Genomic DNA, 23,338 nt, shown 5'->3' on the forward strand with positions numbered 1-23,338 from the left:
TCCCTTTTTCTTTTTTTCCTTGTTGGAAATGAATTGTATGATGAAAACAATCAATTTGTTAATTTTAGAATCTTTTTATTTGATTGAGTAAATAATTAGTTATGAGAAAATTTGGGAAAAAATGTATTTTGAAATGTCACCATGTCAAATTTTATATAGGATGGGTGAATTGATGATTTTATGTTAAAAGATGGTTGTTTGGCACCTAATAATCAAAAGGGTATTGCTAGATTTTAAAATCTAAGAGTTTGAATTTATATGTAATTTTGAGTTCCTTCAATGGAGGGTTTCACTATTCATGGATTTCAGGTGAAGCTGAGAAATTGATAAAAAAGTGGAAACGGTGTCAAATATTGTTATATTATTATGTTGGAGGCAAAGAGGAGAATGGAAATGAAGGTATTGTAATCACATTGATTGTTGATAATGCATACTTGTTCTCTCTTCCCAGTGGAATTAATTTTTTGACAAAGGTTTCTCTATATAAATCCTATGTTACGGGGTGCTCTTATTTTGTCAATTTGTGTCTTTTGTTGCTATCTTATGGTGATGATATTATTTATTTGTTGCTATTATTAGTTCACATAAGATATGATTATTAAGCATGATATGAAGGTTGCTTTTGACATCATTAAGAAGGATCAAAGTATGATTTTGCACATTAAGACAATTTAATTTTTAAAATTGAATATAAATTTCAAATTTTCATGTTATAGTTATCCAACCCTTGTATCTCATCCTTTGATTGATTTATTGGATAGAGATTGATCTTCACAATCTTTGATACTGAACTTGTATATTTCCCAACATTTAATCTATATGAAGCTACAAGGTGAAAATCATTAGAATACACTTTTTTTATTTTCCAAAAAATGAAAAACCACATTTGCATACAACTATCTACATGTTGATGAATGGTCTCTTTGATCTTTCTCATCACTGTTAATTTGGCCTACAGATAGAATTGACTTAAAATAACATAATCATGTATTGAGTCAACAAGTTCATAAAGATATTTTGTAAACAATATCTTAGATATTTAGATATTTTTTTTACTCGATATCTTAGATATTTAGATATTAAGGTGGTGAAAAAAATAAAATATAATTTAAAATAGACATATACCAAATCAATTTTATGACATTAAAATTAGAACTCAAGAAAATCAAAACTCAAATCACAATTTTTTTATAACTTTATAGACATCAAAGCATTCCCTTATAAAAAAAATATTGATTTAAAAAATATATTTAACATTAGTTTCGAATATACATTACAATTATCAAAGGCTAATTTGTTCTTTGATTACATTTATTTAATCTACCTAGATAAAACCATGCGATATTTTCACAATTAACCATTAACAATGTTAGTACATCACCTATAATTCAAATTGTTGGTTAGTTAATTAGCTCTTGAACTGATTTATTGAACTCCTAAACGCAGTATCCGTTATCAATCGGAAAATCACAAGAGCCACACAACATTTTACGATTTGACCTGCGCTTTAACATGTACACTGAATTCACCGTGTTCATAAGTTTACTGATGAATGAATTTGTTCCTCATCGTTCTTCACTCCTGATTTCATGAAGGCCATTCAGCATACGTACAGTTCAAGTGTTCTATCACTTGGCTCTGCGCAGAAACAAAATCACAAGAATGCTTCACATAATTCCAATAATGGCGGCATTCGTTTTTTCAGATCAACCAGCTCCCCCAATTTCAACGTTAGAATTTTATGCAAAGCAATTACAAATTTGGAGGTGGCGGCAAAAGAAGGAAGCAGCCGGTCTTTACAAGTGGAAGAACCCACTGAACAACAAAATGGCGCGCAGTTACCTATCAGAGAGCCATATAGCGAAGAAGAAGAGGAAGAAAGTATCTCAAGAATTCCAGTGCCAAGACAACGATACATACCCATTTCTAAAACAGACCTTATAAATTCTATTCTTTCACTTTTCAGCAGCGAAAAGGATGGCCAGGATTTTTTGACTATAACATCGTAAGAATAATCCTCAAAACCTTCCTCTAATAGTAAAATCGCTATGACGATTCAAGGGTTTTTAAATATTGGGGTAAAGTTTCTGAGAGCTAACGAGGACTCTTTGATATGATATGGACCCTGTGGTCAACTGCTGATAAATGCTACAACATTCTTGACTCATTTTGTAATGTTCATATTAGGACTCTGTGCAAGCTAAAAATGTAAGAAACCAAACCATTGATCCAATACCGTTATAATTACTTGTCAATCTCCTCGCATTTGACACATGATTGTGATTTTGAGCCTTATGCTTGCTGGAATGCCCCCGAGTTCAAAGCATACATGTGGAGAAAATCTACCTCAGGGGGCATGCACCAGTTTCCAGAGGTTAAGCGATCCTGGTAACTTTGAGATTACACCTAATTGTAGGAGAAACAACCCACACTTTGAATGGCAAAGCTCTGTAGCGTAATTTGCGTATCTTGCAAGAGGGTTTACTCTATTCAACTGGGAATCGACTCCATCATTTAATTCAGTTTTGTTTATCAAGCCCTGTTATGTCAAACACTAGGTAGAAAGTTTTCCCCATCCAATTGGGCATCAGCTCCATCACTTTGTGTGATGTTATTTCAGAAACAAGGTAGAGTGTTTTCCCCATCTATTTGGTTATCAGCTCCATCACTTAATTCCATATTATCTGTCATGTGCTGGTAATGGATGAGTCACTTATTAAACCTGCAAGGTGAGGATGGGCTTGCCGCTGTTTCGAAGTCTGTTATTGCAATCCTTTACAGGCACTATTTTCAACTTTCATTGCTATTTTCTCTTTTGAATCTAGCTGACTATTTCGTGGCTCCAATTGTGCAATATCTGGTCTACCTAATGTCACAGTTGGACTCTTCTAGTCTCTGATTGCTGTAACTAGAATTTCATTAACATAAAATCTTATTTTGCACCTTGGTCAAATCATATCATCCCATGTGAGTGAAATCAAGCCAAATTACGACAACCATTTCAAAATCAATTGACAGGGTAATCATGCATGATTTGGGTTATTAAAAATTATATTCCATTTGCCAGCAGTAGCTCAAGAGGGCAATTAGCTTTCTTCTTTTTGTCCTCCATTTGGTTTTAAACTTTTTAGGCATCTATTGTGAAGTCCTGGAGATGCCAATGATAAATTCACTTGAATTGAAGCCTGAAACTGTTTCCTGGCTTCCTAGTCTCCTAGGCATAAGTGCTAGGCATATAATAATAGAATAAATGCTAGACAAATAATGCTTTTGTGGCTTTAGCCCTGAGTTTATTTCATATTTTTGCAACTTGTGAACTGTTTAAGAATTTGAACCGCACATTTTGGTTTCCTTGATTTTTAGACATGCCCATGACCTATGGATTGCTTTTAATGAAATCAGTTCTATCCTTACTGCTTTGCTTATTTTATAAGTTCATCAAAGAGAATGCTTTGTCTTCTTAGCAGAATAATATTATGGGTGCCTGCCTCATTCTATGATTCACTTCTTTGTTGATTAGATTAGATCTCATATGAATAGTTCATGACATTCATTCATACACCTTGCTTCATCTTCCATCACCATATCAATCTGCCATGATGAGATATTCTGTGATCCACTGGGATAATGACACCGATCATATTAAGCCTTTAAGGTGTTTATTGTCATTTCTATTTTCAGCTTCAATCTCTGCAAGCATGGCCTTGAAATATTTTCATATCAATTCTCTGCTAAACCTTTATGTCAATATGTACATAACGCAAATGTTGTAGTTTGTTAGATCTTAGAATAATGATATAGAGCTGATTACAGTTTATTATTTATTTCACTCAGTTCATTTTGCATATTCATATCTGAGAATTGATATTTATAGGTTTTATTTTCTATTTTAGTGTTAGGCTTTCCTAAGACTGATATGAGAAACTTCTTCTGGACTATTTTTTAATCCATTTTAAATCAGTCCAAAGCAAAGAAATTATTCATACTGCCTTGTGTGCTGGTAATCTGAGTCGTACGCCACAAATACCTAAGGTTGGATAGTCTCCCAAGTGCCAGGGGTTTCAAACCTAGAAAATATATTAAAAAAACCTATGTTTAGTTTGGGTAACTAAGGACAAATTATTGAGGTGGGTAGAACTTCCTTCACCTCTGGTTCTGCAATACCAAGGGGGGTTTCCCTAAGGAGTTCAGTTAAATGAATTTACAGGGAATGAATAATCTCCTTGTTACGAACCACACTCGTTGCACATCATACTCCTATACAGGTTGGTATACTCCTATACAGGTTGGTACGATGTATTCATGTGCTGACTTGAATATGCAAGATTACACCTTCATATGACAAAAAATAGCTTACCAGGTAAAGTGATTGAAAAATGGATATAATCATCCCCATTGCTGCTATACAATTGTACATGAAAGTAGGTTAGGACAACACAACTGAAAATATATATAAAGTTTTGTTTGTTTTAAATGTGTTGAGATGATTGAAAGGGGAACAAATCACAGTCTGGTGCTTGTATCCAGTTGGGCACATAAAATAGGTTCTATGCAAAGCATGCAATGACTAAAACCAAATGGGATACCTTGATCAAGATATATATCCGAAAAAAAAATATATTCAAATGTACACGTAAAGTAGGTTCTACACATGCAAATGAGTAAATAATAGAAGTTGTAAAAATTTATAGGGGTCTACTTAATAATCTAGCAATTACCTATATATTTCTTTATTGACCTTGAGAAGATTCATACAAAATCTTTGGAATGGTTTTATGGCCTTCTAGCTGACCAAATAATTAAGAATCTGTTAGGACAATACACAGAAAGCTCTTGGAGACACTTAAACCATGTTGGATCTGCTAGTTACACTCTTTCTTCAAGGTTACAAAGAGTCTATTACACATTTGGAGAAAGCCTACATCAAAATAATCACAAAAATACAATACCTAGAGATGAAAAGTGAAACTTAAGGGCTTCTTGTGAATATCATTGTTCTGCTGGTTTTGCAATTGCTTTGTTTCTCTAATTTTCCATCCCCTTTGATAACTTTTGGGTCAATCATACGCTTAGAGAGAGACACGAGAGCAGCCATAAGCTCCATGACCCACCATGGATACATTGTAGAGAATGTGTGGTTGCTTGGGCATTGTTTTCCCCAAATTGTGTTAGAGTGTGGCAAATCCGTTTGATAGGCCAACCAAAAGGTGGGGAAATGTTCTTCTTGGATTTGTAAACATTTTGTGCATTAAAGACACCTTTGGATCTGGTGCAACAAGGCATGGAGAAGCCCACAAAATCCACTACAAATGTAGCTCGGATACATGTAAACATTGGGTCGTGAAATTTTAACCATCGTATTAATTAGGGCATCCTCTTTGCATTTGTTTATGCTTGTAAGTCCATGCCCTTTTAATTATGTTGGTTGAAAATTTTGTACACCTAGGGAATGTACAAAATTGTGGTTTCAGCCACAGCCTGTGAGTATGATACTCTCATAATTAAGAGAAGGCTCCCCCTACCTATAAACTATTCTTAAAATAAAAACGGATGAGACAACAGTTTTTTCTTCTTCCTCCAAGAAAAACCATATCACTTTTCTGTTCACAGAAAAGTGATAGCAATTGAAAATAACAACAGTAACAACTTATAAAACAAAGTGAGAGAAAGGAAATGAAGTTTCCTGAAAGCACAAAGACTTTTGTCACTTCCTTCGGGACGGGACAGCAATATCAAGCTCAAAGTCTTGAATATGTGAAGTCCTATCTACCCTTTTCTAAATTAATGATAACAAGAACAAAGTATGGCAGCACAAAGTCTGAAATATCTTATTCTTCTCTACATAAAACAACAAGAACCTGTGTGAGCTCAAAGTCTCCCAACTTTTTCTTATCACCAAATCTACTTCTACTTTCTCTCAAGAACAAGTGTAGACACAAAGTCCTACATCTACTCTAACTGATATTAATCTCCAATACTTGCAACACAAAGTCTGCAAATCAAATTTGATTAAGCTCTTATAGAAACACTAGCAAGAAAGATAATTTTGAACACAAACTCGAGATATTTAGCACAAAGTCTGAATTCTTGAGCAATCTTCTTCTATTTCTTTCAACTTCAATTTGCATATAAAAAGCACAAAGTCTTTCTTGCTGCAAATTTAAGCAGAGTTTACTTGCTTGCTTTTCAAAAAGATAAAAATTACAATAGATCCCCTCAAGTATTTATAGGAGAGGAGTCTTGAGAAAAAGCTGGGAGGATCCCAACTAACTTGAGAGATTCTCTCAACCACCATGACTTATTCAACAACTAACTAAGACTTATTCAAAGTTACAAGTCCTATCCTAAATTGACTTGTAACTAGCCAACTTGTAATTACAAAAGTGTAAGTGATAACTTGCATTTTACAAAAATGCTTTTACAAGTAAACATGTCAAAAAGGAAATTACAACTATGAAATTACAACTCTAAAAAATACAACTAAGTGTTGAAAAACACTTAAGTTGCAACATGTTTAGACATGAATACTTTGAACTTCTGGATAACCATTCGTAGCTCATCAGGATCCGGTTAGTGGGTGTTCTTGGCAACAATCATGGTCTCCACAATGGTATCATAACACTGAAGAAGTGTAGAGTTGTTCTTCTCTAAAGTGGACTGGATTTCCTGCAAGAAGATTTGATGTTTCATTAAAACTTGAATTGAGACAGCTGAAAATTGTTCACTTCTCCACTCATTATGATTCTTCATCTATAGATCTGCGAGAACTTATTCTTCTGGTAGCAACTCCCCATTCCGATCCATGATATTGCAAGAGGCCTTCTCACAATGAGAAACAACACCTTGGAATATTTCAACTCACAATCTCATAGCCTCATCAATATCTTCGATGAGGGATTTGAGAATGAGGGCTTTGTTCTCTAGGAGCTCTTTACATTCTAGATACATGACCCTGGAAGGAATAATGTCATGCTCCTGAAGAACACTCAATTGTTGTTGAGGCATCTTGCGCCAAATCGTCAAGCTACCTTCAACCCTTTCCAAGTTCTGGTTGAAAGTCTTGGAGGCCTGGTTCAACTTTTCTCCAATGGTCTCCAACTTAACCATCATTTGGAATATGTCTTTAGCACTTGCGCACACAGATCATGAAACTGATCTACCCAAGAGTCTAACGCTTGTACCTTCTGAACAACTCTTTCAACTCCTTGGACTGGTTCCTATGTACTTGTGAAGGTTGAAGGATTGTACCCTTCACTTGAAGACTTGGTAATCTTTTGGATTGCTGCAACAAGTTGCACATTTTCCTTTTCAAGCTTATCCTTCTTTGCTAGAAGTTCATCACACCGCTGCACCAATGAGGCTACAAAATGTTGAGCATCAGGTTTGAATACTTCATGCGTTTGTTTGCCCAACTCCACTCTTGTGATCCTGTAATCAGCAACTTGCATCTCTTCTTGTGGCTTGTCTACAATTGACTCAACAATTTCAGCCACCTTCATCCTGTTACTATCAACTGTTACCCTCGAGATCATCTTAGCCCTTTTGGCAACCTTGGGTTTTGATTGCTTGAGATGCTGGAAATCAAAAATGTTAGGAGAGATTTCTTGCTTCTTTCTTTTAGGTGTAAAAGAACTAAGCCATGGAGGTAAAGTCATCAATTCTCCTTGAGCAACGACTCAAAGTGAGGGAGAAGTAGTTTATGTTTAAACAAAAGTTGTCATCCAGGGAGAAGTTATTGTTTGAACAACAACTATAGACTGCTCATCAATCAAAGGTCCTGATGATTGCATCATGAACTCATCAAAACTAGAAGCAGAAGTATCAATCTCTGACAAAGGGGCATATGCAGGATTATCCTCAAAGATATTCATCAAATTCCCTTGAGGATGATCAAGAGATGGCTCTGCAGCTCTCTCTGAGGAGATTCACCTGCCACATTCGCATCAAGAGAAGAAATAGGTAATTCTAAAGGAATTTGTGGGGCAACTTCATGAGGTGACTCCGAAATGGGTGACTCGGGAGCATAATCTGATTGTAGTTCTTCCTCTGGATCTTCAACATCAATTACATGAATGTGAAGCTGCGGCTTTTCTTTCCCTAGAACTATCACTTCTTCAGGAGGAAGTACCATTACTCTGCTAACCTTTAACTTGGCTCTTGTACTTGAAGATGATGCACCTTCCTCGTTGTCTACTTTGATTTCAGACTTGAGTCTGATAGGTCCTGTGGAATCATCTTCTTTTCCAATCTTGATCTTGATGAGTCTAACATCATTACCCTTGAGCCAAGTATTGATGTTAGCTAAGATAGGTTGAAATCTATCAAGAATGGAAGTGCATTCCTTATGCTACCATTGAGTTGATGGAAGTGGTGCTTCGTCAAATCTCTTTTCAACATATTTAGGATCAAAATCTTTCCATCATCAATCATTCCTTCTGGAATGTTTACCAAGTTCAGGTCAACAATCTTCTCAAGAGTGAGTCTGAAATTATCCATCTTACGAACCTCCTTTTCTGTACGGAGATCAACCCAAATGTCTTCTATCCCATGCACATGCATGAAGGACTTTTTGATCTTCACCTTCATGCCTCGGTAATCAAAATCTACTCTTGGCTTGAACCTCTTGAGTTTTATTTCCTACATTTCGATCTCCATGGCCTTGGCTTTGGTGGATGTAATGAGGGAGTAATGGCCAATTTTCAATGGGTTATTTATAGAGATTCCCATTCCAACCTTATGCTTAACAAGTTGATGTGCATGAACAGCCATGATCTGTCTTCCCAACTCCATAAGAATGATCTTATCAGTTGGATATCTAGGAAGCATATATGGCTGGCCGCTATAACATCCAATTGTCATGTAAGTGAAAGTTGGGAATTGAAAGAATAGGCAGCCATATTCATTCACCTTCTTGTAGGCAGTATCTGATACTCTCCCGTTTTTCAATATCTTATCAAACAGACACATATAATGACCAAAGAAGGCATCCTGGACCCTCCTGAAGTGCAATCTGTTGGGCCTTAAAGGCAATTGGTCATAGTAATCCCAAACGGGTAAAAGCGAGCGATCACCCTTGGTAGTGTAATGTCCCCTTCTCATTGATGTCCTTCTAGTGGTCCATTAGCCTATTCCTGTGACCCGTAGGCTAGGTGGAATGAAGAATGAGGGTCAAGCATTGATGAGGCGAGAACTTACTTTTTTTAGTAAGTTAGGGGTTGGCCGTTTTGGTGATACTGTCCTACTAAGCTCTCCATGCTCTGTCTCTGGGTGCGAAGATCATGCTTTTCGGAGCAGACGTTCATGACTTACTATTTTTAGTAAGTGGCAGTATGGCATCTTTCTATTTTTGGCAGTGGACAGGGCCCTGATCCTGCAGCAGTTTAGTGGTCTTCCTGGCTTAGCTTCATCCTGGTTTTGACAATAATCAGTATGGGAGTCACAAGTGATATAATTAAATATTATTTCCTTATCCTAAGGTTTAATAGTTAATTAATTTGATTATTTTTACTACTGATTTATTGACTTTGGAAATGGCGCATAATATCTCCTAAGTGCTAGGCGAATTTTATGTCTAGAAATGGATGCTAAATTTATAATGGAGATATTATTTTATTCACCTCAAATGTTGCTAAGTCAAAATCGTGGTTTTGTGCTTTTTGGCGTAATTCCTTGACTTATGGTTTGGGCGCCATCCTTGGGTCCACATGATAAAGCAAATGCAAATGAAGAAGTTGAATTTGGGCGAATTTGTAAGCATTTGCATTTGGTTTTGGGGAGTTAGAAGTTATAAATAAGAGCCTTGGGCTCCCATTTTGGTTATCAAATGAATTTGCATTGTTATGCTGCCGAATTGGCAATTGAAAATCTGAGCTTCGAAGTGTGGCTTCCTAGCAAGTCTCAGTTTCATACTTGCAAGATAGTACCTAGCTGTGTCCATGTATTCCCAGTGCTGTTGGTGAGTGAGTTGCAGATTGTGGAGTGTTTTCTGGTTGCTGGTCGTGGGATTGCTGAAAGTGTGTTTTGCTCATACCTCTTGGCCAGGCGATTCCATCATTCTGGGTACCGGCTCATCCATCCTTCCTACCACTGGCGATGCATCTTGTAAGTTTTTAGCATCTTATTTTGAGTGTGGATTTTTATATTGTAAATCGAACTTCCCAGGTTAGGCGTTGGGTTTAGTGAATGCATTGGGAAGCGTGCAAAATAAATATGGGGGTTTCGATGGCTTTCTTTGGGTTTTTTTTCATTGTAGCTGGTATAGAAATTGTTTAGAACAGATTTTGGGTGGATTGGGTGAGTAATGAGAGAGTTATGAGCGTTTTAGTGAATCCATAGGCTGCTGGTTTTGTAATTCCAGCCTGCAGATTTTTGATGTTAGCAGAAATTTCATGTTTCTTATTTGGATGTTCAGCATTACTTTCTTCTCCCATTATCTTGATTATTGTAAGGTTAAGTAGTAGTAATACTAACCAATTCTGGCTTGTAACTCTTACCCCGTTGAAAAGTGGAAGAGGCTGGCTTGCCGCCTGTTTTTAAGTAAACAGTAATTCAGTCCTCCCACTGCATAAGTGGTCGAGTGATGTCTAATTGTAATGGTCCTCCCGCTGCATAAGCGGTTGAGTTGAGATTGTTTTGTAATTTCAGTCCTCCCGTTAAAATATCGCGGTTGAGTGATTTGTGCCTTTGTGTGTTTCTCTTGGCTGGTTCATCAGCAAGTTCTTGGATTCCCGCTGGATAAGCGGAAGGGGCTGGCTTGCCGCCCAAGCATTGTATTATTTCCATTTATTTGAAGCTAATGATCCCCTCAACACCGTATTCTCTCACCTTCCCACATTGGGCACTTGGTGATCAGAAAGTGGAAGGGTTGCATTTTCCAGCAAGTTTTCAGTTTATGCTTTCTAACCTTAATGGGTTATTTGTTTGTGGATGATTATTATTGGCCTAAAGACAAAAAAAAATAACTGGGATATTATAGGTAGAAAGACTAGGGAAGTGTCTGAGTGATGCTACTATATACACTAAATATGAGTTCATGTAGAACGTCATGGTGGAAGGAACTGCTGCAAGTTGTTCACAAAGGGTATCACTGATGATTTCACCCCAAGAAATGTGTTGAGACTGCCTTATGAGCATGATGAACTTATACGTCCATGGTTCAAAAAGATTAGAATGTTCTAAACCCATCATCCTGCTGAGAAGAGTGGTTGTGTCTCTGATTTCCCACTTGAAATCACTACGGTACAACTTTGCCCATCTTGTAAAAGTAGCCCATGGCTCACTAATCCATCTATTGATATGGCGTTTGCAATCTTTTTCTTTCGAAGCATAATTCTCAGCTGCACTATCTTTGGAGATTTCTATGTAAACAGGTGCTGGTGGTATTCTGAAAACCTTCTCAATAGTATTTGCATCAAGCCGGATTATCACTTCCCCATCACCATTCCTGATGGTTCTTGTTTCTTTGTCAAAATGATTGGCACAAGCAAGAACGAACTCAGGTTTTAGGGCAGCCACTGGAAAGGAAGAAGCATGGTGAATGTGGTTGTCCAACAGGCACTGCATATTGCTATCCTTGGGATCCTCCACCCATTTAACGAACTTTGACATGCCCTATTTCCGTATCTTTGATGTGCTCCATGGGAGTGGAAACTTGGGATGGAGAGATCTCATTTTGGTACTTGTCATATTTGTATTTCATCTTCTTTTAAGAAGAGGAAGATGGTAAATCAGTCATTGAACAAGAGCCTGACACGCTGCGACGAAGATCTAGAAGTGTCAAAGCAACATCAAGATCTACCAAATGAAACATATTTCTTCTTTTCAATGGGAAAAACTCTATCCTTCTTGAGAGGAAAATGGTGAATAAATAGGAACACTTGGAACTTGGCTTTTAGTCAATTTCAGATCTTGGGAGACATGTTACAAGTTTGAAAGTGGGGTAGGACATATTCGCAATCGGGTTTTTAAAACCCGAATGCAAGTATACTTGTAATAAGAAAAATGGAAGGATGTGTGAAAAATGGAATTTTGGCATGGAAAAGATAATGAGAATGGAATGTGTGAACAAGGGTAATGAATGCGGATGAATAAGGAAAGACTTTTGGAAGATCATCTCTATTTTAACCTCAAGAGAATTCCCACCTTCACTTGTAATCAGGTTTTTAAAACCCGAAATTGGAAAGACAAGCTTTAAACAACTTTGAAACTCGAACTTTTGGAAAAAGATGATGAAGTCTTTTCAACCAAAGGGGAAAAACTCACTTTTTCATTGAAAGATCCCAAATGGATCCTTTTGCTATTGCTGCTGTAAATTCTTAATTAAACATACTATATTTTTGTAATTTTCGGGTGATCTTATAGAATAGACAGAAGTTGCAGAAAGGGATTGTTTCTTTTTGGGTTTTGATGTTATAAGTAAAGTAATTGATAAATAGCAACAACTGTGAAATAAAACAGTAAACAATGTTCATATGTAAGAACACTTAAGCAATCTGGAAATACTGCAAATCATACCAGGCAAATAACCTAGTTTTGTATTCAGCAAGAATCCATACATTTATTTGGAGCTGTTCTCAATCTAGATTAATGCCAGATGGAGGAATATTACTGGCAACGAACAAGGAAGACCAAATAAGTTGAATACAACCCTTCAAGCCAACATACAAACAAGGCGTGGTTGCAAAGGAGGCGTGGAAGCTGCTGCAAATCACGTGCCAGCTGAAATAGACTAGCCACCTTGTTGAAACCCCCAATATGCACGCTGAATCTTCAAGACAAGAAGATGTGTCTTCTACCTCTGACAATCTCTGTGCAATCTTGGATAAATCCACCGTCAACTCCTGCTGAGGGCTACGTCCCAGCAAGCTCAGACATGGGGTTTGCGTCCAAGACCAAAATCACTTCAAGACCAAAATCACTCTTCCAGAGCAATTCCCAAATTCGAAAGTTTCAAAATGATCAAAGATGCTATCAATTAGGTTTTCATCTCCTTATAACTCCTTTCCCTTTGCAAGTCGAACCCTAAAGAATAATAAAGCTTACGCTTTATAATTAAAGTGACACTTTCCCAATTATGGCGTCAAACTATAGAAAAATATCACTTTATTGCGAATAAATAGCTTCAAGCATCCAAAAAGACTCCGGGAGGTGAGAATCATGTAGCAAAGTTCAAGACTTTTCCAACGAGCTATAACACATAGGCATATCAAACCAGATGCCAAAAACCCCTTATTACTCTGAAATGGCTATATACATAGCCTTATTTTAATTTATTTAATCGCTAACTTAGGAAATATTTAGATATATTAAAATATTTCCATAGATCCAATAATAGCCCAAAATAACCAACCAAACATGAATCTGACTTCGTCACCTGTCTGTGACTGATGTCGGACAAGATGGGCCAACTGGCAGTCCCATTCCTAAAATCTTGGGATACTCCTAGAAACTAGGAAACACACACAATCTTCCTGAAATTGAAACCATGGTATGGTCCCGTGGAACCTTTAATATAGAAACTGCCACAACCTCCTAAAAAGTAGGGAATCGCCCTAAAAAGTAGGAACTTCTCTCCAAACACCTGTAACTGCTCAAAAGGATCCAGCTCTACTCCTTGGTCCCCTAGGTGGTCATTCAGTCAATTGCTAGTTCTCCCTAAAAACTAGGAACTGTCGTCTGAAGGTCCAAAATGGCTCACAGAGCCCCTGCAAAGCTCCATGACCCTCAGAATGAGTCCCCTAACCATGTCATTGACCTATCGGAACTCGAATGGTAGGTCAACCCCTGCTCATCTCATGTCACCTAGAAAAGGGGACATTACAAATCTTCCCTTCCCGAAGATTGCTTGCCCTCAAGCAATCTGCACCTGCACGCTGAAAACCAATTCTCAGGATACCATATCAATCTGATAAATGTTGCTTCACCCAACCGCTGCGCTACTCTGATATAAACATTTTTATACCCAAAGTGAAACAACTCATCATGGATCCACTGAAGAAATACACCACACATGTCAATACCAGGATCACAAATCTTTGCATTGTCATATCCATCCATCATGTCAATACTCATTATACTGCTGCTGTGAACCTGAAAATCATCTAACCGACTAAGAACTTCACTCCAATTACAGCCACAAGTACTACCAACCATGAATGCTGATATGAATCCATCAATGAGCCAATTTCCAATAAGTAAAGTGTGTTGAATACTTTTCCAAGACCTCCAAACAGTTGTTGTAACTTTACCTATATTTCCACAAATTAATGTGCCTTCATTAAAGGTTGCTACGTAAATGTTTTGTTGAGCCATGTAACAAATGAAGTCCCTTACATGCTGATCTTCATAGCCAACTATCAAATCTAAGAAAACTGAATCACCAATCAATAAGTACAACGCTGCCTTATCATATGAAAGAGGTGACAAAATGAAAGGTGCATTGGGAGCACCTTCTATACCAATAAAGGATAACTCATTAGTGGCTGGTCCACTATGAGCTTCATTATCAATTCCATCACCACCATGAAAAAAATAACCAATATCAGCTGAAAAATCAGAATTAGATAGCTCGTGTTCCTCCTTACCAATATGGTGATGAGTATCATGAATGTGTTGAAGTTAAAGCTTGGCCTGATGAGCTATCAACTTGTCTTGCTTGGCTCTTGCCAACCATCCTTCATTCATCCTCTGAGATTGCTCTATATTAGCTGTCCCAAAATGCACAAAATCTGATTTATAATGGATTGTATTATTCACATTATCATAACCCATGATTGCACCCTGTGTACCTTCAAGTCTAGAATTCAAATCATTATTCTCTTCTTGACCAAAGGCTACCATATCTTGAGGAAGAGAAGTTATATCACTTTTGTTATGAACCTCGTGGGGTGGCTCGAATGACATGCTAGAGGCTGCTGATTTGCCAAGTTCAACATACACCTCCCCTATCAAGATAGACTCACACACATCCGTCAAACTCTCCTCGGAACTATCACCATTAGGCACATTTTCTGTTTTGTTCCCATCTTCTAAGGTCTGATTTGAAAAATCAGACTCATAATGACATGTATCTTCAATATCAAAAGCATCAGTAACACCCAAACAATGAGTGTTTGCATGAGATGACCCCTCACAACCATCATCCTCATGCACCAAAGCATCGAAATCTTGATTATGCTCAGTAGCAAGACTGCTGTCATAAAAGTCAGGGTTGCTATGGCTTGTTTTCCCCTTGCATCCCTCTTGTTTACCACTCATATATTGCATGCCACCTGTAGGATCCCCTCCTACAACTTCCTTCTCATGTGCCATGACCTTTGAATCATCATTGTGTTCATATGAAAGACCGCTGTTACAAAAATCAGAATGGTTGCCATACCTTTGTGACATGTTTTCAACATTCATAGGTACCACTTCATCCCTTGTAGCATGTTCATCAAATTCCTCATAGACATTTTTACAAACCTCATTTATGGATGAGTCAATCGGTTCTTCTCTTTTTATTTGCAGCTGATATGAATTCATAGCATCTTCAGCTTCATCCGGAATACCCGTAAATTGGGTGAAGGTAAGCATATCCTATAGCTTTTTTGGAAGGGAGCAATACCCATGATAGTTGCTTATGACTGTATCATTGAATGTTTTAATAGGGGGCCTCCTTGTACTTTTAGATGTAGTTATACCTCTAGTGTGTCTTGAACTCTTTGAAGGTGTTTGATCAAATTCCCTTCCTGCTTGTTTATTTTTACATAACCCTGTCATGATGATTCTTTTAATGTCCAACTGAAAACCAAATCCAATCACACGAAGTGAATGCAATTACCACCCCATAGGCTGGCAGGATTAGGCTCTGATACCACTGAAAGATCCCAAATGGATCCTTTTGCTATTGCTGCTGTAAATTCTTAATTAAACATATTATAATTTTGTAATTTTCCCGTGATCTTATAGAATAGACAAAAGTTGCAGAAAGCGATTGTTTCTTTTTGGGTTTTGATGTTATAAGTAAAGTGATTGATAAATAGCAACAACTGTGAAATAAAACAGTAAACAATGTTCATATGTAAGAACACTTAAGCAATCTGAAAATACTGCAAATCATACCAGCCAAATAACCTAGTTTTGTATTCAGCAAGAATCCATACATTTATTTGGAGCTGTTCTCAATCTGGATTGATGCCAGACAGAGGAATATTACTGGCAACGAACAAGGAAGACCAAATAAGCTGAATACAACCCTTCAAGCCAACATACAAACAAGGCGTGGTTGAAAAGGAGGCGTGGAAGCTGCTGCAAATCACGTGCCAGCTGAAATAGACTAGCCGCCCTGTTGAAACCCCCAATATGCATGCTAAATCTTCAAGACAAGAAGATGTGTCTTCTACCTCTGACAATCTCTGTGCAATCTTGGATATATCCACCGTCAACTCCTGCTGAGGGCTACGTCCCAGCAAGCTCAGACCTGGGGTTTGCGTCCAAGACCAAAATCACTCTTCCAGAGCAATTCCCAAATTTGCAAGTTTCAAAATGATCAAAGATGCTATCAATTAGGTTTTCATCTCCTTATAACTCCTTTCCCTTTGCAAGTCGAACCCTAAAGAATAATAAAGCTTGCACTTTATAATTAAAGTGACACTTTCCCAATTATGGCGTCAAACTATAGAAAAATATCACTTTATTGCGAATAAATAGCTTCAAGCATCCAAAAAGACTCCGGGAGGTGAGAATCATGTAGCAAAGTTCAAGACCTTTCCAACGAGCTATAACACATAGGCATATCAAACCAGATGCCAAAAACCCCTTATTACTCCGAAATGGCTATATACATAGCCTTATTTTAATTTATTTAATCGCTCACTTAGGAAATATTAAAATATATTAAAATATTTCCATAGATCCAATAATAGCCCAAAATAACCAACCAAACATGAATCTGACTTCGTCACCTATCTGTGACTGATGTCGGACAAGATGGGCCAATTGGCAGTCCCATCCCTAAAATCTAGGGATACTCCTAGAAACTAGGAAACACACACAATCTTCCTGAAACTGAAACTATGGTATGGTCCCGTGGAACCTTAAATATGAAAACTGCCACAACCTCCTAAAATGGAGGGAATCGCCCTAAAAAGTAGGAACCTCTCTCCAAACACATGTAACTGCTCAAAAGGATCCTGCTCTACTCCTTGGTCCTTCAGGTGGTCATTCAGTCAACTGCTAGTTCTCCCTAAAAACTAGGAACTGTCGTCTGAAGGTCCAAAATGGCTCACAGAGCCCCTGCAAAGCTCCATGACCCTCAGAATGAGTCCCCTAACCATGCCATTGACCTACGGGAACTCGAATGGTAGGTCAACCCCTGCTCATCTCATGTCACCTAAAAAAGGGGACATTACGAATCTTCCCTTCTCGAAGATTGCTTGCCCTCAAGCAATCTGCACCTACACGCTGAAAACCAATTCACTGGATACCATATCAATCTGATAAATGTTGCTTCACCCAACCGCTGCGCTACTCTGATATAAACATTTTTATACCCAAAGTGAAACAACTCATCATGGATCGACTGAAGAAATACACCACACATGTCAATACCAGGATCGCAAATCTTTGCACTGTCATATCCATCCATCATGTCAATACTCATTATACTGCTGCTGTGAACCTGAACATCATCTAACCAGCTAAGAACTTCACTCCAATTACAACCACAAGTACTTCCAACCATGAATGCTGATATGAATCCATCAATGAGCCAATTTCCAACAAGTAAAGTGTGTTGAATACTTTTCCAAGACCTCCAAATAGTTGTTGTAACTTTACCTATATTTCCACAAATTAATGTGCCTTCATTAAAGGTTGCTAAGTAAATGTTTTGTTGAGCCATGTAACAAATGAAGTCCCTTACATGCTAATCTTCAAAGCCGACTGTCAAATCTAAGAAAACTGAATCACCAATCAATAAGTACAACGCTGCCTTATCATATGAAAGAGGTGACAAAATGAAAGGTGCATTGGGAGCACCTTCTATGCCAATAAAGGATAACTCATTAGTGGCTGGTCTGCTATGAGCCTCATTATCAATTCCATCACCACCATGAAAAAAATAACCAATATCAGCTGAAAAATCAGAATTAGATAGCTTGTGTTCCTCCTTACCAATATGGTGATGAGTATCATGAATGTGCTGAAGTTGAAGCTTGGCCTGATGAGCTATCAACTTGGCTTGCTTGGCTCTTGCCAACCATCCTTCATTCATCCTCTGAGATTGCTCTATATCAGCTGTCCCAAAATGCACAAAATCTGATTTATAATGGATTGTATTATTCACATTATCATAACCCATGATTGCACCATGTGTACCTTCAAGTCTAGAATGCAAATCATTATTCTCTTCTTGACCAAAGGCTGCCATATCTTGAGGAAGAGAAGTTATATCACTTTTGTTATGAACCTCGTGGGGTGGCTCGAATGACATGCTAGAGGCTGCTGATTTGCCAAGTTCAACATACACCTCCCCTATCAAGATAGACTCACACACATCCGTCAAACTCTCCTCGGAACCATCACCATTAGGCACATTTTCTGTTTTGTTCCCATCTTCTAAGGTCTGGTTTGAAAAATCAGACGCATTATGACATGTATCTTCAATATCAAAAGCGTCAGTAACACCCAAACAATGAGTGTTTGCATGAGATGACCCCTCACAACCATCATCCTCATGCACCAAAGCATCGAAATCGTGATTATGCTCAGTAGCAAGACTGCTGTCATAAAAGTCAGGGCTGCTATGGCTTGTTTTCCCCTTGCATCCTGTTGGTTGAAAATTTTGTACACTTGGGGAAATATACAAAATTGTGGTTTCAGCCACAACACATGAGTAAAAACTCTCCTAATTAAGGGAAGGCTCCCCTATCTAACTACAACTTGGAAAATGAAATGGGATGGGACAGCAATCTTTCTTCTTTTTTCAAGAAAGACAATATCCTTTTCTCTTCACAGAAAAGGATAGCGATTGAATAACAGCAGTAACCACTTTCGAGTGAAATAAGAGAAAGGAAATGAAGTTTCTTGAAAGCGCAAAGACTTCCGTCACTTCCTTCCGGACGGGACAGCAATATCAAGCTCAAAGACTTGACTATTGGAAGTCCTATCTACCCTTTGCTATACTAAATTTTTACAACGAATAAAAGATAACAGCTCAAAGACTGGAATAATCTATTCTTTCAACACAAAGACAAGAACTAATGCAAGCTCAAAGACTTGCTGCTATTTCTTATCAAACAATAATTTTTTTCAAGAATGGACGCAAGCTCAAAGACTTGCTGCTCCTTCAAGAGAGTTTTCTATTTTAATTAATCTTCTCTACTTGCAGCTCAAAGACTTCAAATCAGATTGGACTAAGCTCCTTTAGAAACACTTTGCATAGAAGAAATAAAAAGATTCAAACTCAAACATGTAGCTCAAAGACTCAAAACTTGAGTAATCCTTCTTTATTATTCTTCAAAAACTTTCAATCCACATACATAAGCTCAAAGACTTCTTGCTGTAAATTTGGCAGAGTTTTTGCTTGCTTTCCAAAAGATGATAATTACAATGGACCCCTCAAGTATTTATAGAAGAGGAGCCTTGAGAAAAAGGTGGGAGGATCCCAACTAACTTGAGAGATTCTCTCAACCACCAAGACTCATTTAATAACTAACTGAGACTTCATTAACTAACTAAGAGTTACTCCAACTAACTAAGACTTATTCCAACTACAGTCCTAATCGGACACAACTTGTAGTTGATTTACATGTAATTACAAAAGCACAAGTAATGTGTAACTTGCATTTTACAAAAAATACTTTTACATGCAACTTGTCAAAACTAAAATACAACTAAAAATTACAAAAAGGGAAAATTCAACTAAGTGTTAAAAAACACTTAAGTTGCATTTTGTGAAGACACAAATCCTTGAAATTTCCGGATGCTCGCTTGTAGTTCTTCAGGATTTTGTTCATGGGTGTTCTTGGCAACAACCATAGTCTTCACAATAGTGTCGTGACAGCGGAGGAGCGCAGAATTGTTTTTATCTAGGATAGACTGGATTTCATGCAAAAAGGCTTGGTGTTTCATCAATGCTTGAATCGAAGCTGTCGAGAATTGTTCACTCCTCCATTCATTATGAATTCTCATCTGTAAATCAGCAAGAATTTCTTCTTCTAGAATCAGCTCTCCATCCTGACTTACTATGTTGCAAGAGGCCCTTTCACAATGTGAGACAATATCTCGGTAAATTTCACCCCGGAATCTCCTTGCATCACCGATCTCCTCAATGAGGGATTTAAGAACAAGGGTCTTGTTTTCCATGAGTTCTTCAAATTCCAAGTACATGACCCTGGAAGAGATGATGGTGTGCTCTTGCAAAATACTCAGCTGTTGTTGGGGCTGTAAATGTATTGTAATTTCCAATTTAATAACAAGTTATATGCAGGGTGGTATATTTTAAATTTTGATATTATGACTATGACACTAATATAACTATCTTTCTTTTGCTGCAGATAAGGAGGATGAACATGTATCGGTTTCAATGTCATCTCCTTTGATTTGCATGGTGTATAAGTAGTAGGAAGGCCACGATCAAGTGGCACCTTGATCGGACATGTCCTTTAGACATGTCCGACCAAGATGTCACTTGGTCGTGACCCTTACTAACATAAATCGATTCATAACCAATCGGTGCTACAAACATACACGCTAGTGAATCGGTATCATTGTTATATTGCTTTATCATAACCGATAGTTAATCGGTATCATTGCTTATAGAACATAATTGATAGTTTAATCGGTATCATTGTTAATTGTTACAGATATAAATCATACCTGATAATGAATCGGTATCAACGCATATATATAAAGTAAACAATAACAATAGTAGTTAGCATTATATGCTATCGGGTTAATAGCCCGATAGCATTTAGATTGACGCTTAACATAGTTAAGGAGATCATCAATCTAATCCATTATTATCCAATATCAATATCATAATTATGATCAATGTTATAATCTGATAAACATAAAGTGTGAATGAGTAAACTAATAACAGAGTAAAGGTTTAGGAGAGTCTTATCTTGCAGAAGCTACTAATGCATTAACACTCCCTTTTTGCTTTGGAAGATAGATAAATTAACCTGCATCACATTTCTTTTCATAATGTCAGTCTCCAAGAATATATATCATCTATACATATGATATGAAGTATCATCAGAACATGGGATACAAATGTAAAACATTACTCTATGTGACATAGTGTATCGCCCAACCATGTGATAAAAGGTTTCATCATTTTATTATAACAAGATATCACCTAGACACGTGATATCAGTGTTGCCTAAACACGCAACACTTAGGATAAACATATGAGGATGGTTAAATTCTCATCTTATCCATATTGTGATATGTGCACAAACATTCAAATGTTTTATCACAACATCATCATGGCACATCCATGACATACCAGAGATCCAACATGATAACTGGTTTGAGAATCATAAGATCATCACCTTATGATGTCTGCATACAAGTGTTCATGATCTGAGAGATCGTCACCTCTTAGATATGAACACAGGGGGTATAAACCCAAAATGTCTCAACATGACAAAAGAAGTTTACATTTTCAACATCTTTATTTACAAAGCAGATTACCTTTCTATCATACCTAAACCCTTTCTGAAGTGATCAACCTTTACTCTGGAAAGTGGTTTGGTCAGAATATCTGCAGTCTGATCTCCCGTACTAACATATTCTAATTTGATCACATTTTTGTCTACCATGTCTCGCACATAATGGTATGGGATCTCAATATGTTTGAATCTATCATGGAATACTGGATTCACTAAAAGTTTTATGCAACTCTGATTGTCGCAATGGATGATAGTTGGTTTCATCGGATTACCAAACAATCCCACAAGCAACTTCCTAAGCCACACCGCTTCTCGGGCAGCCATGGAGGCTGCAATGTATTCGGCCTCGGTGGAACTTTGTGCCACAGAAGATTGCTTTCTGCTGATCCAGGATATCATGGCTGATCCTAAACTGAAGCAGCACCCAGAGGTGCTTTTCGATCAGTCACACTTCTAGCCCAATCTGAATCTGTGAATCCGTGCAGATTAATATCAATTTTCTCATTCTTGAGACCAAGGTTTAAGGTGCCTTGTAAATATCTCATAATGTGTTTTATTGCTACCAGGTGTATCTCCTTTGGTTCACACATAAACTGACTCAAAGCATTTACTGCATAGCATATATCTGGTCTTGTATTTACTAGATACATAAGAGACCCAATCATTTGCCTGTATAGAGTGGGGTCAGTAGAAGGTGATTCTGCTGCTGCTTCTTTAAGTTTATGGAGATTGGTTTCCATTGGAGCGGTCATAGGTTTGCAGTTGAGCATTCCAAATCTCTTCAGGATGTCTAATGTATACTTGCCTTGGTTTAGAACAATGTTGTCAGGATTCTGCCATACTTCCAACCCTAGAAAATAATGAAGGAATCCCAAGTCCTTCATATCAAATTCTTTGGATAGTTCTTTCTTGCATGAATCTATAAGGTGATCTTCGCTAGAGATTAATAAGTCATCAACATATAAAATTATTATTAGCATATCACCTTTATTCTGTTTGTAGTAGAGATTAGGATCTGCATCATTTCTAGAGAAGCCTAGTTTTGATAGATATGTGTCAATTCTTTCATACCAGACCCTGGGAGCCTGTTTGAGCCCATATAGAGCTTTCTTGGGTCTGCACACATGAGATTCTGCATGATGGATCTCAAACCCTTCAGGTTGCTCTAGGTATACTTCTTCAGATATTTCTCCATTAAGAAAGGCTGTCTTTACATCCATTTGATGTACCTTCCATCCCTTTGCTGCTGCAATGGCTAGTACTGCCCTTACTGAGGTATATCTAGCTACAGGAGCAAATGTTTCTTCATAGTCTATTCCTTCCTTTTGAGAAAATCCTCTAACTACAAATCTTGCCTTATATTTTTCAATACTGCCATCTGTTGCATGTTTGATCTTAAAAAACCATTTAGAAGAAACAACAGACTTCTTAGTTGGCCTAGGAACAATTTCCCATACATCATTTTTCATTATGGATTGATACTCTTCAAACATAGCATCCTTCCATACTTGATGTTTAAGGGCATCTATCACATTGTCAGGTTCATTTTTAGATAGATCATTTATGAGAGCAACATAGCTGGTAAATTTGTTAGGTCTTTTGCTTTCTCTGAAGGTTTCAGAAGGAGTAGCAAAACTCTAAGCTTCTTCTACTGTTTTGGTGGCCCATAGTGGTCTTTT

At 37.4% G+C, this 23,338-nt stretch overlaps 1 protein-coding gene across 2 annotated transcripts in view; it reads left to right on the forward strand.

Annotated features, from left to right (window-relative positions):
* Positions 1-1,420: 1,420 nt before the first annotated feature.
* The window catches only part of LOC131066456 (uncharacterized), a 316,657-nt gene continuing 294,739 nt past the window's right edge, over positions 1,421-23,338 (forward strand). Inside the window, exon 1 of one of the 2 annotated variants that reach the window (XM_058001209.2) lies at positions 1,421-2,005. In XM_058001209.2, coding sequence (XP_057857192.2) covers positions 1,590-2,005 — 416 coding nt within the window. In that variant the 5' untranslated portion in view covers positions 1,421-1,589. The remainder of the gene's footprint in view (positions 2,006-23,338) is intronic. The other variant, XR_009111667.2, reaches the window with a different exon arrangement.

This window comes from Cryptomeria japonica, chromosome 11, assembly GCF_030272615.1.
Source record: "Cryptomeria japonica chromosome 11, Sugi_1.0, whole genome shotgun sequence".
Lineage (NCBI taxonomy): Eukaryota > Viridiplantae > Streptophyta > Pinopsida > Cupressales > Cupressaceae > Cryptomeria > Cryptomeria japonica.